The sequence below is a fragment of the Xiphias gladius genome, chromosome 22, assembly GCF_016859285.1.
Source record: "Xiphias gladius isolate SHS-SW01 ecotype Sanya breed wild chromosome 22, ASM1685928v1, whole genome shotgun sequence".
Lineage (NCBI taxonomy): Eukaryota > Metazoa > Chordata > Actinopteri > Istiophoriformes > Xiphiidae > Xiphias > Xiphias gladius.
In genome coordinates, this window is record NC_053421.1 from 16,133,572 (window position 1) to 16,154,492 (window position 20,921).

At 40.8% G+C, this 20,921-nt stretch overlaps 2 protein-coding genes across 5 annotated transcripts; one reads left to right on the plus strand and one right to left on the minus strand.

The window, feature by feature from the left end:
• Positions 1–1,489: 1,489 nt before the first annotated feature.
• tbrg4 (transforming growth factor beta regulator 4) lies at positions 1,490–7,847 on the minus strand. 2 transcript variants are annotated; one of them, XM_040118816.1, is made up of 11 exons: positions 7,728–7,847; positions 6,712–7,215; positions 6,265–6,585; positions 5,738–5,912; positions 5,069–5,226; positions 4,830–4,940; positions 4,590–4,734; positions 3,606–3,845; positions 3,350–3,461; positions 3,118–3,232; positions 1,490–2,452 (listed from the first exon to the last, which is right to left on the minus strand). In XM_040118816.1, the coding sequence occupies exons 2-11, from the start codon at positions 7,120–7,122 to the stop codon at positions 2,351–2,353; spliced, it is 1,890 nt and encodes a 629-aa protein (XP_039974750.1). In that variant the 5' UTR covers positions 7,123–7,215; positions 7,728–7,847; the 3' UTR covers positions 1,490–2,350. The 2 variants fall into 2 exon arrangements, with proteins under 2 accessions (XP_039974750.1, XP_039974749.1); XM_040118815.1 differs by lacking the exon at positions 7,728–7,847 and adding an exon at positions 7,312–7,625 and having other exon boundaries at positions 2,341–2,452.
• A 53-nt stretch (positions 7,848–7,900) lies between these two features.
• On the plus strand, positions 7,901–20,580 carry LOC120784338 (potassium-transporting ATPase alpha chain 1). 3 transcript variants are annotated; one of them, XM_040118069.1, is made up of 24 exons: positions 7,901–8,057; positions 11,645–11,749; positions 12,032–12,091; positions 12,330–12,533; positions 12,757–12,870; positions 13,065–13,199; positions 13,670–13,787; positions 13,915–14,183; positions 14,403–14,481; positions 14,663–14,782; positions 14,961–15,070; positions 15,292–15,426; positions 15,664–15,856; positions 16,090–16,265; positions 16,425–16,561; positions 16,803–16,953; positions 17,265–17,433; positions 17,901–18,055; positions 18,295–18,418; positions 18,766–18,911; positions 19,091–19,224; positions 19,781–19,882; positions 20,096–20,187; positions 20,294–20,580. In XM_040118069.1, the coding sequence occupies exons 2-24, from the start codon at positions 11,657–11,659 to the stop codon at positions 20,320–20,322; spliced, it is 3,045 nt and encodes a 1,014-aa protein (XP_039974003.1). In that variant the 5' UTR covers positions 7,901–8,057; positions 11,645–11,656; the 3' UTR covers positions 20,323–20,580. The 3 variants fall into 3 exon arrangements, with proteins under 3 accessions (XP_039974003.1, XP_039974004.1, XP_039974002.1); XM_040118070.1 differs by having other exon boundaries at positions 7,901–8,053; XM_040118068.1 differs by lacking the exon at positions 7,901–8,057 and adding an exon at positions 9,687–10,778.
• Positions 20,581–20,921: the final 341 nt, after the last annotated feature.

Consider the following 20,921-nt stretch of genomic DNA (forward strand, 5'->3'; position numbering starts at 1 on the left):
CTTGATGCCCAATTCCTGCTTCCCTCCCTCCTCCTCCCTGTATCTCTCTCCCTTTTCTCTGCCCCACCTCCTTCTCCCCCGGCCAAGCAATGACTGGATCTTGGGAGATGATGTCAGCAGATTTCCACTGGTCTCTCAGTGCTGCCCTCAACCTTAAAGGAAAGTGCAGGTACTGCAAAAACAAGAGGAGGGTGGAGAAATCAAGAACAGGAGACTGATTCAAGGAAAATAAACCAAACAGGGGAAAGAGAAACTTACGACACAGAATCAAAAGGGGAGAAGCAAAACCTATAAGTATTCTGCTAATTATACCTTCTGCCTCCTGCACATTTCCCCTGAGGGCAGCTAGAGCATGTTTCTGCTCTCCATGTTAGCCACCTCCTCAGTGCTCTTGCCAGTTCTCCTCTGTTTTATCTCTACTTTTATAGATAACAAGTGAGGGGAAAAATAGATGGAAATAGAAAGAGATGAAGGGGGCGGGCAGCACTTAGCCAAATGATCAGCAATGGTAGTTTCCATGACAACCCAAAACTTCCCATTGTAGAGACCCAGCTCAGCAGAGGTGATTGCCACTTTACTGGATACTGTCTAATAGCCTCCGTGCAATCCAATTTCCGTGCAATCCAACAAATATAGCTGCTGATAAGCTTGCAGTTTATAAAAAGAAAAAGGTGTTTGTGAGTTCCCAACTCACATTATCCTCTCAGGTTGTGGGCGCCTGTATACAGCAGCACTTCTAAAGTATCAGTCAGAGGCAGAGTATGATCGAGATGAATATATTTCACACTACATTTGTTCATCTTAAAATACTGGGTTTTTTTTTTCATTTGATGTGTTGAGGAACAATAAAGCTTCAGTTTCCTTTATTAACTAGAGAACTTTATAATGTGTAATATTTCCATATCCTTTGATACTTAGCCTTGCACGAACACACTAGCTGCACCTGCACACTGCTAACCCTTCAGAAAGGGGAAACTGTGACCAAGGAGTTCAATGCTAGAAGTGCTAGCTGGGTTCTTTGTTAGCAGTCCCTCAATCAATCCATTAATCCCTGGATATTGGGAAGATAAGGCAAGCACCATGACTCTCGATCATGTGATGGTTTATCAGAGTAACAATTGATTTTCCTGTTTTTTGTTTCCTCATTTGCCATCCTGCCTTTTGTGTTGTCCTTTGGCTCCTGCTCAGATTAACTCATTTTCTCTTCCCTGCCCTGGCTTGCATTAGTCAGTCTTTTTCGTTCTGCCTCTGATGTCAGAGTACCGCTGCTGCCAATGATGTTGTGTAAGCAGTTTCAGGTCAGCAAAGGGTTCATCTGAGAATCTTACCTTGTCTCTTCATGATAATGCTATTGTTCCTCAACGAACATGCACATGAATGACAGATAAAGCATGAAAATTGAAAATATACACTAAAATTTAACAGAGCACTTCAACAAATGAAACATTTAAACACAACTTTGTCCATTACCCAAACTTGCTATATTTATTGATTTTAATGCCTCTGATTTCATAATTCTAACCAAAGTTGGGCTGCTAAAAAGTAATGTTACTTGGGCTGTAGTTGAACACAATAAGAAACAAGTTGTTGCTCTTCACTTATCCAATAAACATTTCCTAAAAATACTAATGCACAGTACACACACCAGTATGCCAGAGATGTGTGCGACCTAGATGTTAGATGTGAAATTAAGCATCCTCGGTCTGAATACCACACCAAATAAAATCCAATGCACACTTTACACCCCCTGAGAAAATGTGCACATGTATCATACACACACAACCCCACATCCTGAATCTGCTACAAAGCATATAGTCACTCTCATGAGAAAATAAAAAACATAACTGGGAACCAAAACGGCAATAAAACAATTTATTCCATCACAAGATGACTCCACACACATTCACAGAGATAGATAAATTATTCCAATCTATTCACATTCTGATATTGAGCACAACACTTGACCAAAATTCTACACGTGGCCCAGGTGCTTCTGTTTATCATGTCAGACTTGTCCTTGATCATATCATTTCTACTGAACAGTTCATTGTTGTGTTTATTTCTGTCTCTCCCTTCCTCCCAAAACTCTTTCCCATCATCACCATGGAAACAGGGAAAGCCCCCCACGTTGCCAAGGGAACCAGAGTGAAAATATGATTTTTTTATTTTTTTATTTTTTTTCCTGAGAGCATGAAGTATCTTCTGAAGTATGAGAGTGCTGCTTCGTTCTGCAGTGCTGCTCCGTTCTGAGTGTGAACGTGGGTGTATGTGTGTATTCTCTATGGTCCCATTTGGTTGTAAAAGCTCTTATTTAGCTGAGCCTGCAAATTTTGGTCAGGCTTTGCCCAGTTCACTTGGCCATGTCCTCGGCCACAGCCTTCCCCATTTTATCCTTCAGGTACGCCAGTTTCTGCCAGTCTGTCTTCAACTCCAGCCACTCATAATATGGCACCTGAAATAGGGCAAAAGGGATGGATTTATAAAATGTTTCTTTACAGGGCTAGTGAGCAAAACTACCTCCTCATTACCAATGCTCTGTCATTCCTTGAGGAATGAACGTAATTGTAAAAATCGTTTTATTATCATATATTTGCAGACACATTTAAAAAAAAAAAAAAAAAAAAAAAAAAAGGACATAATGCTGGTTTTTGGTCTCAGGTAGACATAGCTGACACATCCTGCAACACTGCAAATCTGAGAGGGATGTGATGCTACTATTGGCTCAGGAGATTGTCCTAAATGAGAGTGAGAGTGCTTGGATTGGCCTAGATGAAGCAGAGCTGCAGCTGGAGCTCTATTTTTACCACAGACTGCAGCGGTACCCACCTGACTCTCAGCTCTACCAAAGTATTAGGTCCATTGTTTGCATGGCCTTAGCCTGTCAGACACAGCAAAAGCAGCAGCAGCACTGCTTCTCTGCATCTGTTCTCTGAAATATTACTCACTATCACAGCAAACACAAAACAACCATGCGGCTTAGTTCATCCTATATCAAGAATGTAATTTGATCACTGTTTAAAATAAAAAAAAAATAAAAGATTTTACTTTGAAGTAGGTAAACCACCATCACAAACACTGGTACAAAGCTGGGTTATCCCAACTTCTGCCTCTCCCTACCTCCACTGTTATGAAGCCAGCCAACTGAAGATGTCGCTTCATCATGGCAAACCGGCCCAGAAGGTCTTTACTCTTTGAGCCAAAGTTAGGAAATTCCCAAGCCAAGAAAGCAATCCTGAAAAAACACAGATGTAGATGAGTGGAATGGAGATCAAAGTAATTTAAGACAGCTACAGAAAAAAAAAAAAATCTTAAACTATCTAGGCCCACTTGATTCTCTTCTATGACTCACCGCCGCGCCCCTACAGGTACTGCCTGGTCTCCTCCTCCACTGGGTAGGTGAGGGGCTTTCAGCATCAATATGTCAACTGGTTTGTTGTCACAATCCACTACCAGCTCACCATCTGATTAGAGAAGGGCATGTCATTTGTAAAAAAGAACTGTGTTAAATATTGCTTTCAGAGTAGAACTCCAGTAAAACTCCAGGAATGAAAGGAACAGACAGCGTGATCTGATGGTAAATTTACAGGTTACCTCGGTCCCCTTACCAATAGTCCATCCATACACAGTGTCAACCCCAGTGCGAAGGGCCTCTGTCCTCCCACCCAACAAACTCTGTAATGCCTCTCTTAAGCTGCTCTGTAGGGGGGAGATGCTGGCCACGACAGATGGGGCAGTCAGAGAGGATGGAGTATCTGAATCTGAGGAACCTGGATGCTCCAAGTGGAGAGTAGCAGCAATGTGGAGGAGCTTCAGTCGATAGTTCTCCACTCGAGCTGCACTGCCCTCTGTAGGCAGAACAAACAACAGAAGGAAAATATAAGTGCTGGCAACTCACTGGCAAGAAGAATCTTTTACTGATCAATGTTATGCTTCACATCTAGGAAAAAATGGGATTAATGTGCCTTTCTAACCAGCAATCTATTGCTGCTGCACTTCTATCTACTGAGCCAGAATGGTAATGTAGCTTTCAGCTCCCAGAGTCCTTAGAGAGACCACAGTATTTCAAAAGAATGCATAAATGAGTCATATCATTTCTAAGGTCCCAAACAAAATATCACCCGCTTGGGTCTAATAATATATGATACAATGTTAATGCCTGATGCAGGACAAAAGTATTGGCTTATTCATCCAAGCTTATTTAAACTATAATGCCACTGTCTGCCTTATGGTCTAGTGAGAATAGTTATATATATATTTCAGGAATGCAAATGTGAGTTCCAACATCATAAAATGCGGACATTGTCATAATTATTACTTATGGCTTTTATTTAATTAGGACCTGTCATTTGTTTTTTTAAAATCATTTCATCAGGATATGAACAGTTCCCAGAGCCCAAGGTGACTTTATGACAATGATACAAGCTACAAGCTCAGTGAAATATTGCATAATGATCACTTTGACAGCCTTGGACATTAGGTATACTAGCGTCTTGTTCTATGGTTTGTGTCTCAAGACAAGGCTACAAATACAGACATCAGAAAACAGGACAGTACAGAGTAAGATTAACATCCACTGCTACGTGTCTTACCTGACAGTTTGGTAACGTGATTTTGTTGCATGAGGGGGATGAGGTAGTGGGGCTTGGCCTGCTGTAGCACACACAGGGACCAAACCACATCTGTCTGCAGGAAGGGCTCCAGCCCAAAGAGAGGCTCCTCCAGCACAGGGTGAACCTTTACACAAAATGGCCCACACAGAGATTACATTCAAGGTAAGAAGTGAAAGCAACTATGTAAAGCCAAGAGACAGCCCTTAATGTCATTAGTACCTTGCTAAAGAACTCTTCTCCTTTGCTGGGCTGGAAACCCAATCTGGCAAAGGTCATGAGCAGATTACAGACCTGAAGAATACTGTACTTCTGACTGTTTGCTGTGTAATGCTGGTGAAAAATGTAGAGAGAGAAAGATACGCAGAGAGTAAGAAAAATGTATTCGTTTATCTGAAATTAGAGATTAGGCACTTTTCAAAATCAACTGAATTAGAGTTAGTCTTAGTTGTATGACTGACCTCAGCAAAGGCCTCAAAAAGGGGGATGTGGAGCCATTTGAGGAAGCCCAGTGATTTAGCACAGCGTGTGACATCAACAGAGTTGAGCTCAGGGACTCTGGGCAACAACTCTGAGGCCATTCGCTGAAATACCTGAGAATGATGGAAATTCAACTTCCCTACAGAAGCGCAGGGAGACAAAGATGATACTGTTAGCATTGCACACTATGTTACTGAGCCGTCAGTGCTTGAATCAATTCTGATTTGCAGTACATATCGAGCTTTACACATGAGATTTTTTTGCCAATAGCCTTGCTTAATATCCATTATTCAGGTTTAAGAAATGTTTTTAAAATGGTGTACATGTGAAGAATTATCATTACAAAACTTGAAAAAAAGATTTGTTAATTAGCACAGAGGAAACAAAAGGTTATTGTGTTATATATAAAATGTTACCGACAAAAGCTACTGTCACAAAAATAAATGATAACTACTTATTTTGACATGTAACATCAGAAAAGCTCAGACTGTGTTAAATCTAACTAAATAAAGCGCCTGCAGACGGGTGTGATGTCCCCGTCTATGAGCCTGTAACCCTTCATTGGTCTAGCTTAAAACTTGTTACAGGTTAATCTGGTGTATGCATGCCTTAAATGGTAGAGACTATTTTATGATATTGAGCGTCATTACCATAAGCAAATGCCATGTCCATTATAAGTGGAGTGGTGAACTCGGATGACGGCTTCTGGAGAAGATGGTAGGATAGAGCTCTGAGCAGTGGGACACATCTGCGGCTCTGAGCTGCCAAAGACACGCAGACTTTGCGGATCTCTTCTGCTGTAAAGCCCTCTGCGAGCTCCAAAGCCTGCAAGATATACAGCTAGACGGTTATCACTGTGGTTTAGGATTATGGACCAATTGTACCAACATCCACTGGAGCTCTCATAGATTAGATTTATGCCCCTAAAGAACCTCTTCAAAAGGCACTTTGATGTTTTGTTTATGTTCGCAAGTTTTCGTCACTTTCTTATACGTTTCCACACCAGACATAATGATTGAGATATATTTTAGCCTGCACACTTGAGAATTATTACATCAGTATCATTAATTTTTCTATTATATGCTCATATTTTATATATAAAGTAACTTTGAGATTACCACATTCAACTGGGACATTAACTGTCTTCAATTGGGACGGATGTTTCTAACTCCAATACCTTGTCCTCTAATCTGTCCATCAAGGTAGGTGACATGCGTTGTCCTTTGGCTATCAGGCCAGTGACAGTTTTAGTGTCAGCGATTTCAATCCAGCGCAGTTCCAGTTGTTTTAATGCGGCGTTCACTATTGCCACATCCTGCTGTCCCTTCCTGTCTGCTCCCCAGTCAGCCAGGTAGCCCAGCTGCTTGTAGGTTAGTCTGCGCACTCGCCACAGGACCTCTGTCTGGACAGAACTGAGTACTGAATCAGTGGAGGGCAAATCCATGATCCAGAGAGCTCGCAAGGCAGACACTAGATTGCCGTTCCACACTGAGGACACCTGGAGGAAAAACACTCACATAAATGAGTAATTTATCTTAACAGGCAGAGCACAAGGGATCGGATAAGATGTTAATCACCTTACACATTGACAGCGCCAGTTCACCTCTGTATCTGGCTTGCTTACCTGCCCAGATATGGTATCCATCATATCCAATAGCCTTGAATCCACCATCAGTTCCTTAAATTTGCCCTTCGTCCTTAGCACCAACAGAGTCCACTTCATCAGGGCATTAGCAGCTTGATTACTATTTCCTCCGTGCTCTCCCCAGGCCAGCAGGATGTCCTCTGGCACTGCTGCCTTTTCCACCAACTCATCCAGCTGGGTGAATGTAGGCATGGTTGGAAAAGTGTCATCCTTGTTAATTGTCTTTCCCTCACACATTAACCTCTCTGTGACCCTAGGCCAGCCCAGAGCCCTCAGTAACTCTGCAGGCAAAGCCATAGGCGGAGGCAGGCGGGCGGCCGCAGCGGCTGGAGCCTGAGAGGAGGCCCTGCAGAGCAGGCGGACATATCTGCCCAAGAGGCGGCTGGCCATTGTGTCTGAGAGACAAGACAGTGGCCACAGGGGGAAGAGGAGAGAAAAGGCTTCTCACAGCTCAGGAGTCGGCGTCACCATCCCACATCCAACCTAAAGGAAAGGTGCCCAACGTTAAAGAAAAACATGTCAGCAACGAGCTGAACCGTCTTTTAATTTAGTAAAAATTATACGCAGTCAAATATTCACCTTCATGTCAACTAAATGCTTAAACCATCTTTCATTAGCCACTGCTTATAGATAAAGGGCTCTTGTGTGGTGTAATGGTTGTAATGGTACTGGTTGTGTAACCCACAACAGGAAGGAACTTATCTGAGGCAAACAAGGACAATAACGTAGCTATGCAGAGACCAGCTATATATTCACTGTCATTTTGAGTGACTCGACAACTCTCCTGCTGTAAAAGCAATGTTAACGGAACCGGCAGCCACAGACTGGACGTTTCTCCCGTCATGTAACGATGAATTCTGACCTTGTCGCGGAAAGGAAGAGACGGTCTGAAACGCAGCGTAACGACTTCAGACCGTCTCCTCTCATAAGACTGTGCTTGATCTGCAAAAGCAGAATGCTGACAGAACTCCTCATCATAGTGATAGGTGACTCACCTGTAAAACAAGAACGATAACTTTGGTGCAAGCTGTTCACATGGATCTATCTGTCACAGACGGTCGCGGGGAAATGACGTTGCGGGGCGGTATCATGTGATCGGCGGACACAGCTGTAATTGGTTCGACTCACTCCGACGAATTTGGGATTCGAGGTCAACGACAAAATTATTTTTTTCCTGTGGTTAATGTTTAGGTTTTGTGAGCTAGGTAGCTTCAGGTGAGTTTTGAGTGAATGTCTTTTTTTGTAAGGCAAGTAGCCTAGTTTACTTTCACAGTTCGCGGTGCTACGGAGCCCCCCAGCGTTCATGTGAAGAAAAATAAATGTAGGTAAGAAACTGTGGGAACGGATTAATAAACCTTAAATTTCATACATGCAACACCTTGTCAGAGGGGGCGCAGTTGATCAGCACATATTTTAGGCCATTGGTTCAACTCTTGTCAGTGTCATACATTTAATAATGACCTAAGCTGAAATAATAGGGGATGCATTATTTTTGGCGCTACAGCCATTTCTGCCGAATAATGCATCCACCCCTCAACAGCAAAGTAAAGAAGTAAAGCTCTTTTTTTTTCCTGCTTTTAAACCTCATTTTACAACACCTTAGTATCATATGAATCCTGGTCCCCGTTTCATATGATGCAACTCAATAACGTCTTTCTATAAGACTTTCTTAGGATTTTTTTAATGCAAATGATACCTAAAATTTTAAATCACGTTATATCTATTCCAGAGACTATGTCCCTGTTACCCTGGATAATGCGCACGCTTAATTTTTTTTTTTTTGTAATTTGGGAGAAACTTTTAGTGTGAGTGTGTTGGTCCCTCTGTCTGTGTCCCTGTCTCTCACTCTTATGTTACCCCGTCATCCCCTCTATTCTCTCCCTCCTCACCCGTCCCCCCAATAATGTGTAATTAAAGCTGATAAAATCAGGTTGATAACATTACTTTGATTATACTGTCACTCTGCAGTATGCAGTACAGTACAATATTGACTCTCTAAAATACAACTTATCTTAGCTGGCTGTTATTTATCCAGCATGCAACATGTTCTGGACAGGAACAGTTAAGGGACAGGGTGACCTTAGCTCCATTTTAACTCATGACTCTTCCTCCTACGCAGGATAACAGTTTATTATTCATTTTATTCATGCTTTTTTTTTTTTTTAAAGAAAAAAAAAGACAAGATGTTTCTATGTTGTACAGTAATTTGACTTACTCTGTAGTATTTAAATTAATACGTTATATGTGTGTGTTTGGGTGGGATATTTCTTTGCCAATAGGAAGTATTACTGTTTACCTGTTATAGTTTATGATGGAGTAACTCTAATTTGGGTAACTGCATTTGCAACAGTGTTTCTTCTTAAACATATACTAGTGTAATGGTCCTCTGTCAGAGGTTCTTGACAGTGTGTATGCATGTCTAATATAATGGCACCCTCAACGGCTCTGCACAGCACAGGCAGGTGCTGCGCTTGAGTGTCAATGAACAATTGTGGCCCAAATAATGTTGTCATCCGTGATGTTTGTAAATGAAAAATTAATAGGTAACTGCAGGTACTCAGTGTTAGTAATTTGTAGCTGATTAGAGGATAGCAGAAGATGGTGGAAAAAATTAAATAGACCGTGAACAGTTCCGTGTCTTGTAAAGAGGTCTTGTGTGTCTTGCAGGTGTTCATTACACATAAATACATAACATACACAAAAAACATGACGTTATGGAGCAGGGTTCAAACAGTCTTGTTTGTTGGTTCGAGAGGATACTTCTTTTGTCTATATCAAGACTCAGCTTTCTAAAATCATAGTGAGTTCTGTTTTTTTTTCTTTTTAGTGAGTTGTCATGGTGGAAACACCAGCTGGGAAACACAACCAGACAACATGACAAATGAGGGTCCCACACCTGCAGAGAGCAGTGTATTAATCAAATGTGGTGGTAGCGAGGGGCGGAAGCTGTAGACGGAGGAGGGTATGGGTTCAGACAGAGGGAGCGTGTGCTCATCAGAGTGATCACACAACCAGTTAGCCTTCAGGAGGTGGCAACCCAACCTCAGTGGACATGCTGACACCATTAACCTGCCTCTGTGGCTGAGGCTACCTGTTATAGCTTTGCTGATGAGCTGGGATTGGCAGCATGTGTGACAACTTGACAACCTGATATCTTCTCCCTTTGTATTTGGTTTTATGGTGCTGCAAGGCTGAGTGTCTGATCTCGTGGCACAGCTGTCGGGCTGTGGATTGTGCATGCTGGTTTGAATTCTTCTGTCTTCTTTCCTATGGGTGCATTTGACCATCAGCTCATAGATAATGTGTATAGTAAAGATGGATCATTTCCCCTCAACTACTAAAGCTACTTTTTTTTAGTTAATGCTTATTCTATTAAGGCAGTCAATCCCATTTCGACCCATAGAATGACTCGATGGCCAATAGTAGACTCTAGCTGTGAGGGTCAGCTTTTGGTGTAAATTGATGCAGTGCAATGTCAGGCAGACTGGTAGGAATGACATTGGTCTGTTTTAACCTTCACTGCTCCTTCCTCCAATCAGTTTATCAGGAAAAGAAACGTGCCCCTGAGAGATAAGAGATACCAGAGAAACACTAGCCTACGTATAGTTTGTGATATGAGTGTATTTCTAAGTATGTGTGTGTGTTGTGTGTGACATGGCTAGGGGTGACATTGTTGCTACCTGAGGTACAATTTTACGCACATCGTCATATTGAAGTGCATGTTTAAACATACGTGTGTGCGTGTATGTGTCCAGAGGTTTTTGTGCGCATGTGTGATTAAAAAAGGGGAGTTTCAGGTATATAAGGCTTTTCCAGAAAATTAGTTCTGTTTCTAACCATTGTGTGTGTGTGCGTGTGTGTGTGAGAGAGAGAGAGAGAGAGAGAGAGAGAGAGAGAAAGAGAGAGAGGGAGAATTAGGGTGTATGTTTGGGACTGGACCCTAACTGTGAGCCAAAATTTCGGGGGCGAAGAAAGATCGAGTGGTCTGGACCTCCATTGATTTAGGAGAGCAGTCCCCTATCACACCAGCAACCATGAGTAAAACGGTAGGAGACCCAGCAGATTAGATGATGACTGTTAACCTTGTTTATCATTGGTTGTAGGAGAAAATAGACAAGTCTTTTATTAATGGAAAAAAGTGTGCAAATGTTTTAATTTCTTCAATATAGTCTTAAAAAAACAAAGACTAAATCAGATAAAGATTTGAAAAAAAATCTTGTCTGCTAGATGTTATGTACTACACACAACACTGTAGAAATTAGAAAGGTTCAACAATTATTATTTTCAACAAAATGTATTTTCTTTATATTGCAATTTATTAGAATTTATATTACATTTTAAATGTATAAGATACAGTTTCTTGTTTGTTTTTCCAGCTTTTATACTTTCACTGAAGGTCATCCAATGAAAGCCAGTGAATCACTCAATAAATTCAGTCAGTCAGTTGTTTGAGTTACTATTAAGATATGCAACTAGTTTAATTCTTTATATACTACTGTCTTTCATCTGTTAGAAAATATTGTATCCACTTCAGTTACCAAACTTCTACTTTGTAATGATGTCAGTACGTAAACTCAAAGAAAATACTGCAGTCATATGCCTTTCCTTCCCAATGCGTTTGTGTTCTTTGACATGAAATGGACATGATGTACTACAGTATGAGGTGTCAGGATTTGTCAGTTTACTGCAAACCAAACCACTGAGCTGTTTGAGTTGTCACATATTCACATATAGTGCACTAAGTGAGCGGTCCCTTTGAGGAACATACAGCAGATATTGAGAAAAAAAAAATACATTTGATTTAGTTTTGGTATCCATCTCATCAAGAATTTCCAGCAGTCTGGACAGACAGCTAGATGTCCTGTATAAGTATATGCACGTAAATATTTTTCCCATTTCTGCCTGCGTTTAGGACACTTACAATATGTTCGAGATGGATGGAGAGATGGACAAGAAGAAGAACAAAAAGATGAAGAAAAAGGAGAAACTGGAGGGCATGAAGAAAGAAATGGATATAGTGAGTATTGACGATTACCTGCCTTACAACAGCTGTGGTGTGTGCTGTATCGATAAACCTGTGATTTACAGGCAATACCACAGAAGCCTCAGGGCTGCACAGTGGTGAGAGGATGTAATCTTAATACGTGGGAAAAAGTTATGAACTTAGAATTTAATTGCAGCTACTGTGAAGTTATGGCCAAGTTACAACCAACCAGCTCTGAATAAATCACCTTAATTCACTCTAATCTGTCCTTCACAAGTCTTCTGAATCAATGACGCCTTCTGCTTCCCCCTGCAGGACGACCATGAGATTACAATTGAAGAGCTGGAAATGAGATACAACACCAGTGTTACCAAGGTAAGAAATTTCTTCTTTAATGACTTTCTCTCTTTAATGTCCCTCTTTTGCCTCCCTTCAAGCCTCTTATATGTTTATTTTATGAATTACTTTCCTTTTCTCTTGACCCATATCTTTCGGCCTGCATGGCTCCTTTCAATTCCAAGACAATGATGTCTCCTAGCTCCATTTTTTTTATTTTTCATCTTTTTCAAAAATATTCACTCATTAAATCTGTTTTTCTGCTCTCCATCCACAGGGTTTGACCACCACCTTTGCCCAGCAGATCTTGGAGAGAGATGGTCCTAATGAACTGAAGCCCCCTAAAGGCACTCCAGAGTATGTGAAGTTTGCCAGGCAGCTGGCTGGAGGGCTGCAGTGTCTGATGTGGGTCGCAGCTGTCATCTGCTTCATCGCCTTTGGAATTGAACTTGGGAGAGGCAACCTCACCAGCTTTGACGACGTGAGTCATATTACCATCCTGAGTGCTTCTCTTTTACTGCGATGTGGAAAAAACAGCGATAGAGTGCATCTGGGGATTATGTGGATTGCCTTGAGCATGATGGAGAGACGCAGAGACAAAGAGACAAGAGAAGAAAAATGAAGAGAGGAGAGGGAAGAGCACAATTTGAATTAGCCATTTCTAGCTACTTGTTTTTATGGTGACATCTTCTTTCTGATTTCAGCTTTACTTGGCCATCACCCTGATTGCTGTCGTTGTGGTAACTGGGTGCTTTGGTTACTACCAAGAATTCAAGAGTACCAACATCATTGCCAGCTTCAAGAATCTGGTGCCACAGGTAAGTTGTACATAACAAAAATGAAGTGTATTTTTGGAATTTAATATTAACAGATTCTCTATCATTACATCACTTTTTTAAAAATCTCTTCCCTTTTCTCACTCTCATGCTTCCCTCTGTCCTTCTGTCTGCTTTTCTTTGTGTGTGAATCTCCCTTCATCTTTGCTAATCTTACTCTCAATCTCCAAAAATAGCAAGCCATTGTGATCCGTGATGGCAAGAAAAACCAGATCAACGCGAACCAGCTGGTGGTGGGGGATTTGGTGGAGATCAAAGGAGGAGACAGAGTCCCTGCTGACATTCGCATCATCACTAGTCAGGGCTGCAAGGTAAAATACACACAGGCTGCACTTACCCTAACCCTCGTTAAGACAATTTAAAATTGTCATGATGCATGCGTAAACTCAGATTTTAAAAATTTTCTCAACTTTATTTTTCGACATTAAAAAAACAAAGCTAAAATGTCCACATTCAGTCAAAGTTGGCAGGATCAACCTAGAAATCATGACCTTTTTAAGGTCCTCAATAGGCTAGACAGTGTAATTTACCTACTGTGCTGAGTTTGGTGCCAATTGGATTGAACAGAATATGAGGCCAGGTAGTGTAATGTCTTTAAAATCCCAGTGACATACAGTGGAAGAATGAACCACTACTTTATAATTTTAAATTAAATTAAATTTTTAATAATATCTGAGGAACAGATGAACCCCAATCCATCATCACACACCTTCTCCTCCAACCCCATTTCATCATGTGGACATGTAATGAACCGTTTGTGAATATACTGTGTGTGTGCCAGGTGGACAACTCATCCTTGACAGGCGAGTCTGAACCACAAACCAGAAATCAAGAATGTACTCATGAGAATCCACTGGAGACCAGAAACATTGCTTTCTTCTCCACCACCTGTCTGGAAGGTACTACACATACTGTACATGCACATGCGTAGACATAGCCTGGCCTAGGTATAAGCTATGCACCATGACAGTAATCACTGACCGATGAGTGAACATAAGAATAAATCTCCTCTCCTCTCCTCTCCAGGCGTAGCCACTGGTGTGATCATTAACACAGGTGACCGTACCATCATTGGTCGGATCGCCAGTTTGGCAAGCGGCGTTGGCAACGAGAAGACACCCATTGCCATAGAAATCGAGCATTTTGTGGATATCATTGCTGGTCTTGCAATCTTTTTTGGGTTTACCTTCTTTGTGGTTGCCATGTTCATCGGATATGCCTTCCTGGAAGCCATGATCTTCTTTATGGCTATTGTGGTGGCTTATGTGCCAGAGGGGCTACTTGCTACAGTTACTGTGAGTTACTGCAACAAATTTGGATTTCTCTCTCTGTAACATTGTTCATAGGCTCATAGTCTTTGTGGCTTATATCTTCACCTTGGATCATGTCGCCAAGATTTGCAATATCCTAACCTGGGTGCAGTATGTAAAATTAAGTTTTATATGGGCTGGACAAATTTAACACTGCTCTGTATTAATCTGTCAGTCTGTAACAGCCTGTGTCTTTGTAAACAGGTATGCCTATCTTTGACTGCTAAACGACTTGCCAGGAAGAACTGTGTTGTGAAGAACCTGGAGGCTGTGGAGACATTAGGTTAGTATGCCAGTATACCAGACGTATCCTGTTCCTAGTAGCTTTGTTGTATTCAGGCAGAGTCTGTTATATGATCTGGGAAAATCTAGTAAAGATTTGACTTGAGAAGATTTGTCTCTATTAAACTATTCCAGTATGCGTGCATGGAGGTATGTTTTACCTTCAACCCATGTTTGTTTAGGTTCCACTTCAGTGATCTGTTCTGATAAGACGGGTACGCTGACTCAGAACAGGATGACTGTAGCTCACCTTTGGTTCGACAATCATATCCATGCTGCTGATACCACTGAAGATCAGTCAGGTAAACACATGGATAAAAGCCTGCTTTTGTTCAAAGCATTTCCTTTTGAAATCGATCAATGCTGTTGCTGTAAGCAGTGTTATACTATAGATATAATAATCTGCTATAAAGTATATAAACTACGATAATCCAACTTGAGGGTTGTTTATTAGTAATTATCTGATTGTGTGGTTTCCAGGCCAGAGTTTTGACCAGTCATCAGAGACATGGCGTTCGCTGGCGCGCGTGGCTTCCCTTTGTAACAGAGCTACATTCAAACCTGATCAAGAAGGAGTACCTATTCCTAAGGTACAAATGTAATGTGTAAAGACATTTATAGTTGACATCCATGTGGTGTCATGCTGAGCAAATAAAATGTTACATCCTGCTCTGGCTTTACTTTCCAATAATAAAGTTGTATGTTGTGGTCTGGTCTATATTAGTTGTTAGCTTTGGCTAAAAGAAGCTAGTTCCCCGTTTTAAAAAAAGATTTGTTCTAATCGTCTCTTTGTATCTCTATTATACCACAGAGGCTTGTGGTGGGAGATGCGTCAGAAACAGCTCTGCTGAAGTTCACCGAGCTCACCGTAGGGAACATCATGGACTACCGTAATCGCTTCAAGAAAGTGGTGGAAGTCCCCTTTAACTCCACCAACAAGTTCCAGGTGAGAGCAGGAAGCTTTGGTGTTAATGGGCTTTGTGTCGTCCTTGATCAGTAACTACAATGTAAACCAGAAGGATAGTGGGCACAATATTAATTTTGTTTTATGTTTAATGCTACCATCTGGAGTTTCCCCACTTTGATACTGTGATACTACTGTAATCCTGTGATTCACAGTGGATCTAAGAGCACAGATTAATGTCCAGTTTTTATCTTTCATCAACCATCCCTCTCTCTCCAGCTGTCTATTCATGAACTGGAGGATCCACTGGATCTGCGCTACCTGTTGGTGATGAAGGGAGCACCAGAACGTATCTTGGAGCGCTGTTCCACTATTTTGATAAAAGGCCAGGAGCTGCCTCTGGATGAGCAGTGGAAAGAAGCTTTTCAGACCGCTTACATGGACCTGGGAGGACTGGGAGAGAGAGTGCTGGGTTAGAAAGTTCTTCTATTAACACTGATGAGGCCTAATCCTGTGGCTTGCTATAATTAAGATTTTTTAATTTTTTTTTTTTTTTTTTGCCCATATACTGAAAGCAAAATGGAATCGACACTTAGTTTTGTAGCTAATAACAAACTGATTAGTACATTATGAATTTGCTGTTGGTTGTGTGTGTGTTTTTTTATTTTGTTTTGTTATTTAAACAGTCTTTTCCTCCCCTCCCAGGTTTCTGTCATCTCTATCTCAATGAGAAGGACTTTCCTCGTGGCTTTCGATTTGACCCGGATGAGATTAATTTCACCACATCAGGATTGTGCTTTGCTGGTCTCATCTCAATGATTGACCCCCCAAGAGCCACTGTACCCGATGCAGTGATGAAATGTCGTACTGCTGGCATCAGGGTGTGTTCATATTGACCCACATACAACAAAAAAAAGCTTGTTTGGGCTGGTTTTGAATTCTAAAAAAATAATTAGTATTGTATTGCAGAATTTTGAGTTTATGTTTATTTCCCCCTCTCGTATTTTTATTTATTTTTTTTAAATATCTTGAAACCTCAGGTTGTCATGGTGACTGGAGACCATCCAATTACAGCAAGGGCAATAGCAGCTAATGTAGGTATCATCTCAGAGGGCAGTGAAACAGTGGAAGATATTGCCCAGAGGAAGCGCATACCTGTAGAACAAGTCAACAAGAGGTACTGAATTGCTGCTGTCCACACTTTGAACTGTCTTTGACAAATCAGGAAAGTGACTATTTATCCATTCCAGTATAACTTTTAATTTCTTAGTATTTGACTACAACAAAGAGCTATAAAATTCTACATCCTCATCTTATAAAGATTTACAAAATATTGACTGTCGTGTCTGGATGCATGCCTATGTCTTTGTCCGTTTATTGCATGTAACTCTGTCCGACACGGTGTTGTCTGTGTGCAGGGACGCCCGTGCTTGTGTGATCAGCGGAGGTCAGCTGAAAGACATGAGCAGTGACGATTTAGATGAGGCACTACGGAACCATCCTGAGATGGTGTTTGCAAGAACATCCCCCCAGCAGAAACTTATTATTGTGGAGAGTTGTCAACGTTTGGTAAATACACACCTTTTGCTTTACTAACTGTCCTCTTCACCTCTAACTGATTGAATAATTGAAAATTATTTGATCATTTAACAGAAGGTATACATCTAAAGCAAGTTTTCTATACACATAATTTGAAAAAACAAAAACAAGGAGAGACACCATAAAGCTATAATATCTTATTTCAGTGCAGTCCCCTGGGAAGATTGTGAATGAATAAGCAGCAGGGGAAGAGATTGGTTTGCATGTATTCCTAATTCAGTGTGAATGATCAAACTGCATTTTCAGTCTTGTGAGAGAGTTTTTATCCTTCATCCCCGCAGGGCTCCATCGTCGCGGTAACAGGTGACGGTGTGAACGACTCACCGGCTCTTAAGAGGGCTGATATTGGCGTTGCCATGGGGATCGCTGGTTCAGATGCTGCCAAGAACGCTGCAGACATGATCCTGTTGGACGACAACTTTGCCTCTATTGTCACTGGAGTGGAGCAGGGTGAGGCTTAGTAAAAAAAAAAAAAATTATATGCTGTATGTAGCTGGGTTAATCCAGTTTTCATTAATGAATGTTAAGTAAATATAAATACAGTCCAGATTGTCACAAATTACGAAAAAAAAAGTTAATGATCCAGAAAAAAAATAGTTTTTATCTTGGCGGTTACTGCATATACATACAGTTCTAGTGAAAAAAGAGGCAGGCTTCTATTAAAAAAGACAAAACTTTGAAAGAATGTTACAAGTTTTGATGTCTGCTACAAACAGAGTATGCTGAACTATTAACAGTGTTTATACAGTATAGCATATACACGGAGCACACTGAGCTTCTTTTTAAGTTAAGGTAAGAGAAAATTCCTAGTGACCAGAATATAGCTAAATTAGAGAATGTAACTTCGTAAGGTTGATGATTTGTACATCGATCATTGTATGAAATGTGCACCTGTGTGTGTGTGTGTTCGTCTGTAGGTCGTCTTATCTTTGACAACCTGAAGAAGTCTATTGCCTACACACTGACCAAAAACATTCCTGAACTGACTCCATATCTGATCTACATCACCGTCAGCGTGCCTCTTCCTCTGGGCTGCATCACTATTCTCTTCATCGAACTGGCCACTGACATTGTGAGTAAAAGTGTCGTTAGTACCGATTCAGCAAGAAAGGAAATACCTTATTTATGGTCATTACAGTTGCAATTTATCGTCATAATTATGATTGTGTCTAATATTTGCTTGCATTTCACCGTGACCCGTATACTTTCAATTCGAACACCGACCTTATCCTTTACAGCAGTTGATTTGGTGACATTAACAGCAAATTAGCCACATCATGATGTTTTTTTTTATTCCCGTCTCCCCCGAAGTTTCCCTCTGTCTCTCTGGCTTATGAGAAAGCAGAGAGTGACATCATGCACCTGAAGCCCAGGAATCCTCGTCGTGATCGTCTGGTAAACGAAGCCCTTGCTGTGTACTCGTACTTCCAGATAGGTGAGACTGGTCTTCAAAACGTGCATCCTTGATATTACTGTTGTACTAACCTCAGTTACATTGACCTGAATACTTACTTCACATGGACATGAAGTAGACACGCATACAATTTGCCTTAATGTACCTCCAGTTCTATCAATACAGGCATAACCCGCTAAAAGACTTTGCTGTTATATCCTGGTACAATAAAGCAGATAAGATAGGACCCCTGACAGAGTGCACTCAGAATTTCTCTGGAGGGGCTGAGCCACCGCCTCATATGATCTCTGAATAGTGTCACACAGCAAACAAGCTAGATTTATATACTTTTAAAACGGTATTGACTCCTTTTTCTTTCTCTATTTTAGGAGCCATCCAGTCTTTTGCAGGTTTTACAGATTATTTCGCAACCATGGCCCAGGAAGGCTGGTATCCACTCTTGTGTGTTGGCCTGCGTTCTCAGTGGGAGGATGTTCACCTTCAAGACTTACAGGACAGCTATGGGCAAGAATGGGTTAGTATAGACTCAGAGATGCTATCTCTGAACGCATTTCAAACCTCGGACACAGAAATGTCTCATTTTTGTCTCCTGTGTTAAACCTACAGACATGGAATGGGTCAAGGGATTATTTATATTTTCATCAGCACAGAAACCAAATAACTCCTCCCTTATGTCCTCTCCTCTGTTTACAGACATTCAGTCAGAGGTTGTACCAGGAGTATACGTGCTACACTGTATTTTTTGTCAGTATAGAAATCTGTCAGATTTCTGATGTGCTGATCAGGAAAACTCGACGTCTGTCTGTGTTCCAGCAAGGCTTCTTCAGGTCAGTAAAGACTCATCCCCAACATGAATTGCTCAGCATAATAATTTAAACATTTTCGGGGTAAATTCTGTTTCTGTACTGTGTTAGCATTAACACCTCTAGGGCTTATGCTGCATTCATATATTTACCAGCAGAATCGGAATAACTAAAAATAACTAAAAATCCCATTATTCCAACTTCAGAGTGTTCACACATTTATCCAAGATGGTTACTCCTTTCGCTGGTCTTGTGTTCACCTCATTAAATATTTGGAGCGGTTCGTTAAGAATCCAGACACAAACAAAGCGTGAATGGCTCCTTTTCATGAGCAGGTTGTTCTCAGGTGCCAAACCATAAATACCATATTAAACGCCATATTTTCAGAAATAATGAATAGCAATGTAGTTTAAGTCACTGTAGGAAATTGTACGTCTGTTACAGCTGTATAATCCTCTAAATTTAATGTCATGTATCAATCCATTCTATGTGGAAACAATTAAACCTTAACTAATCTGGTTAAGATTGTAAAAAGATTCCAGCTGGGTGTTTGGTTATTTATGTGTTCATTTGTTTGCAGGAACCGTGTCCTGGTTAGTGCCATAGTCTTCCAGCTCTGCCTCGGTAATCTGCTTTGTTACTGCCCCGGAATGCCCAATATCTTCAATTTTATGCCAATCAGGTAAGAGCACACAGAGCCTCATTCACATGGTCAGCATCTGAAATCAAAGCTCAGACCAGAGTAGAAGGAAAAACTGGTGTGAGAATACAAATTCTAATTACAAATATCAAAAATTTGGAACCCACAAACTCTAAACTCATAGCTTTTTCCAGATTTCAAACAAAAAAAGCCGTAGCCTGTGATCTAATGTTACATGTTGTGTCTCCGCTTCAGGGTCCAGTGGTGGTTTGTTCCTCTTCCATATGCTGTTTTAATCTTTGTCTACGACGAGATCAGGAAATTAGGAGTCAGAAGGCATCCAGGAAGTAAGCCAAGATTCACTCTACCCATTTAACCATCAATCAGTCATCATTTACATCTCTACTGTAAATCCATTCAGTATTCATTAATCTATGGCTTGTCCTCTCTCAGGTTGGTGGGATCAGGAGTTATACTACTGAGACCAGAGAAGCTCTTTCATTCACCCATCCATCCATATGCATGAAAGCTTACTTTGTGATCTATGTATTTATAGCTTATCCTGTCTTTTAATGTTATTATATTGATATTCAAGGGTCTGCCTAAATCCTTTTAACAAAGTATAAAGGTAATCATTACTGAAAGTCATTGTTGAGTAATTCACACAGAGTTGCTGTGTTCAAGCTCTTTGACTGTGGCTGCATTCTACTGTATTTACTAATAAAAAATTTTAAGACCGATGGTGACCTCAAATCAATAACAAACTTTAGTTGAGCATTGAGTTGAATTCTACATTGTCTCGTGTTTTTTGTTAAAAGTTGTATCTTAACCCAACTTTGGAGTTGTTGTTTGCATTTGAATATTATGGGGTTCACAAGTGCAGACTTACCTAATGTTGCACTTGTGATTCACTCTGGAAAATGTTTTACCTGGTTTTGTGGTTAAGGCCAGAAGTGCAGGATTTCTTTATTGATCTGGCATCCCAAAGAGCCTCATGTCTGAGTATATAAATTCAGCACAAAGATGTTTCAAAGAGCAATCTGATTTGGATTATTTAAGCAGGAATCAATGCACCATTGAC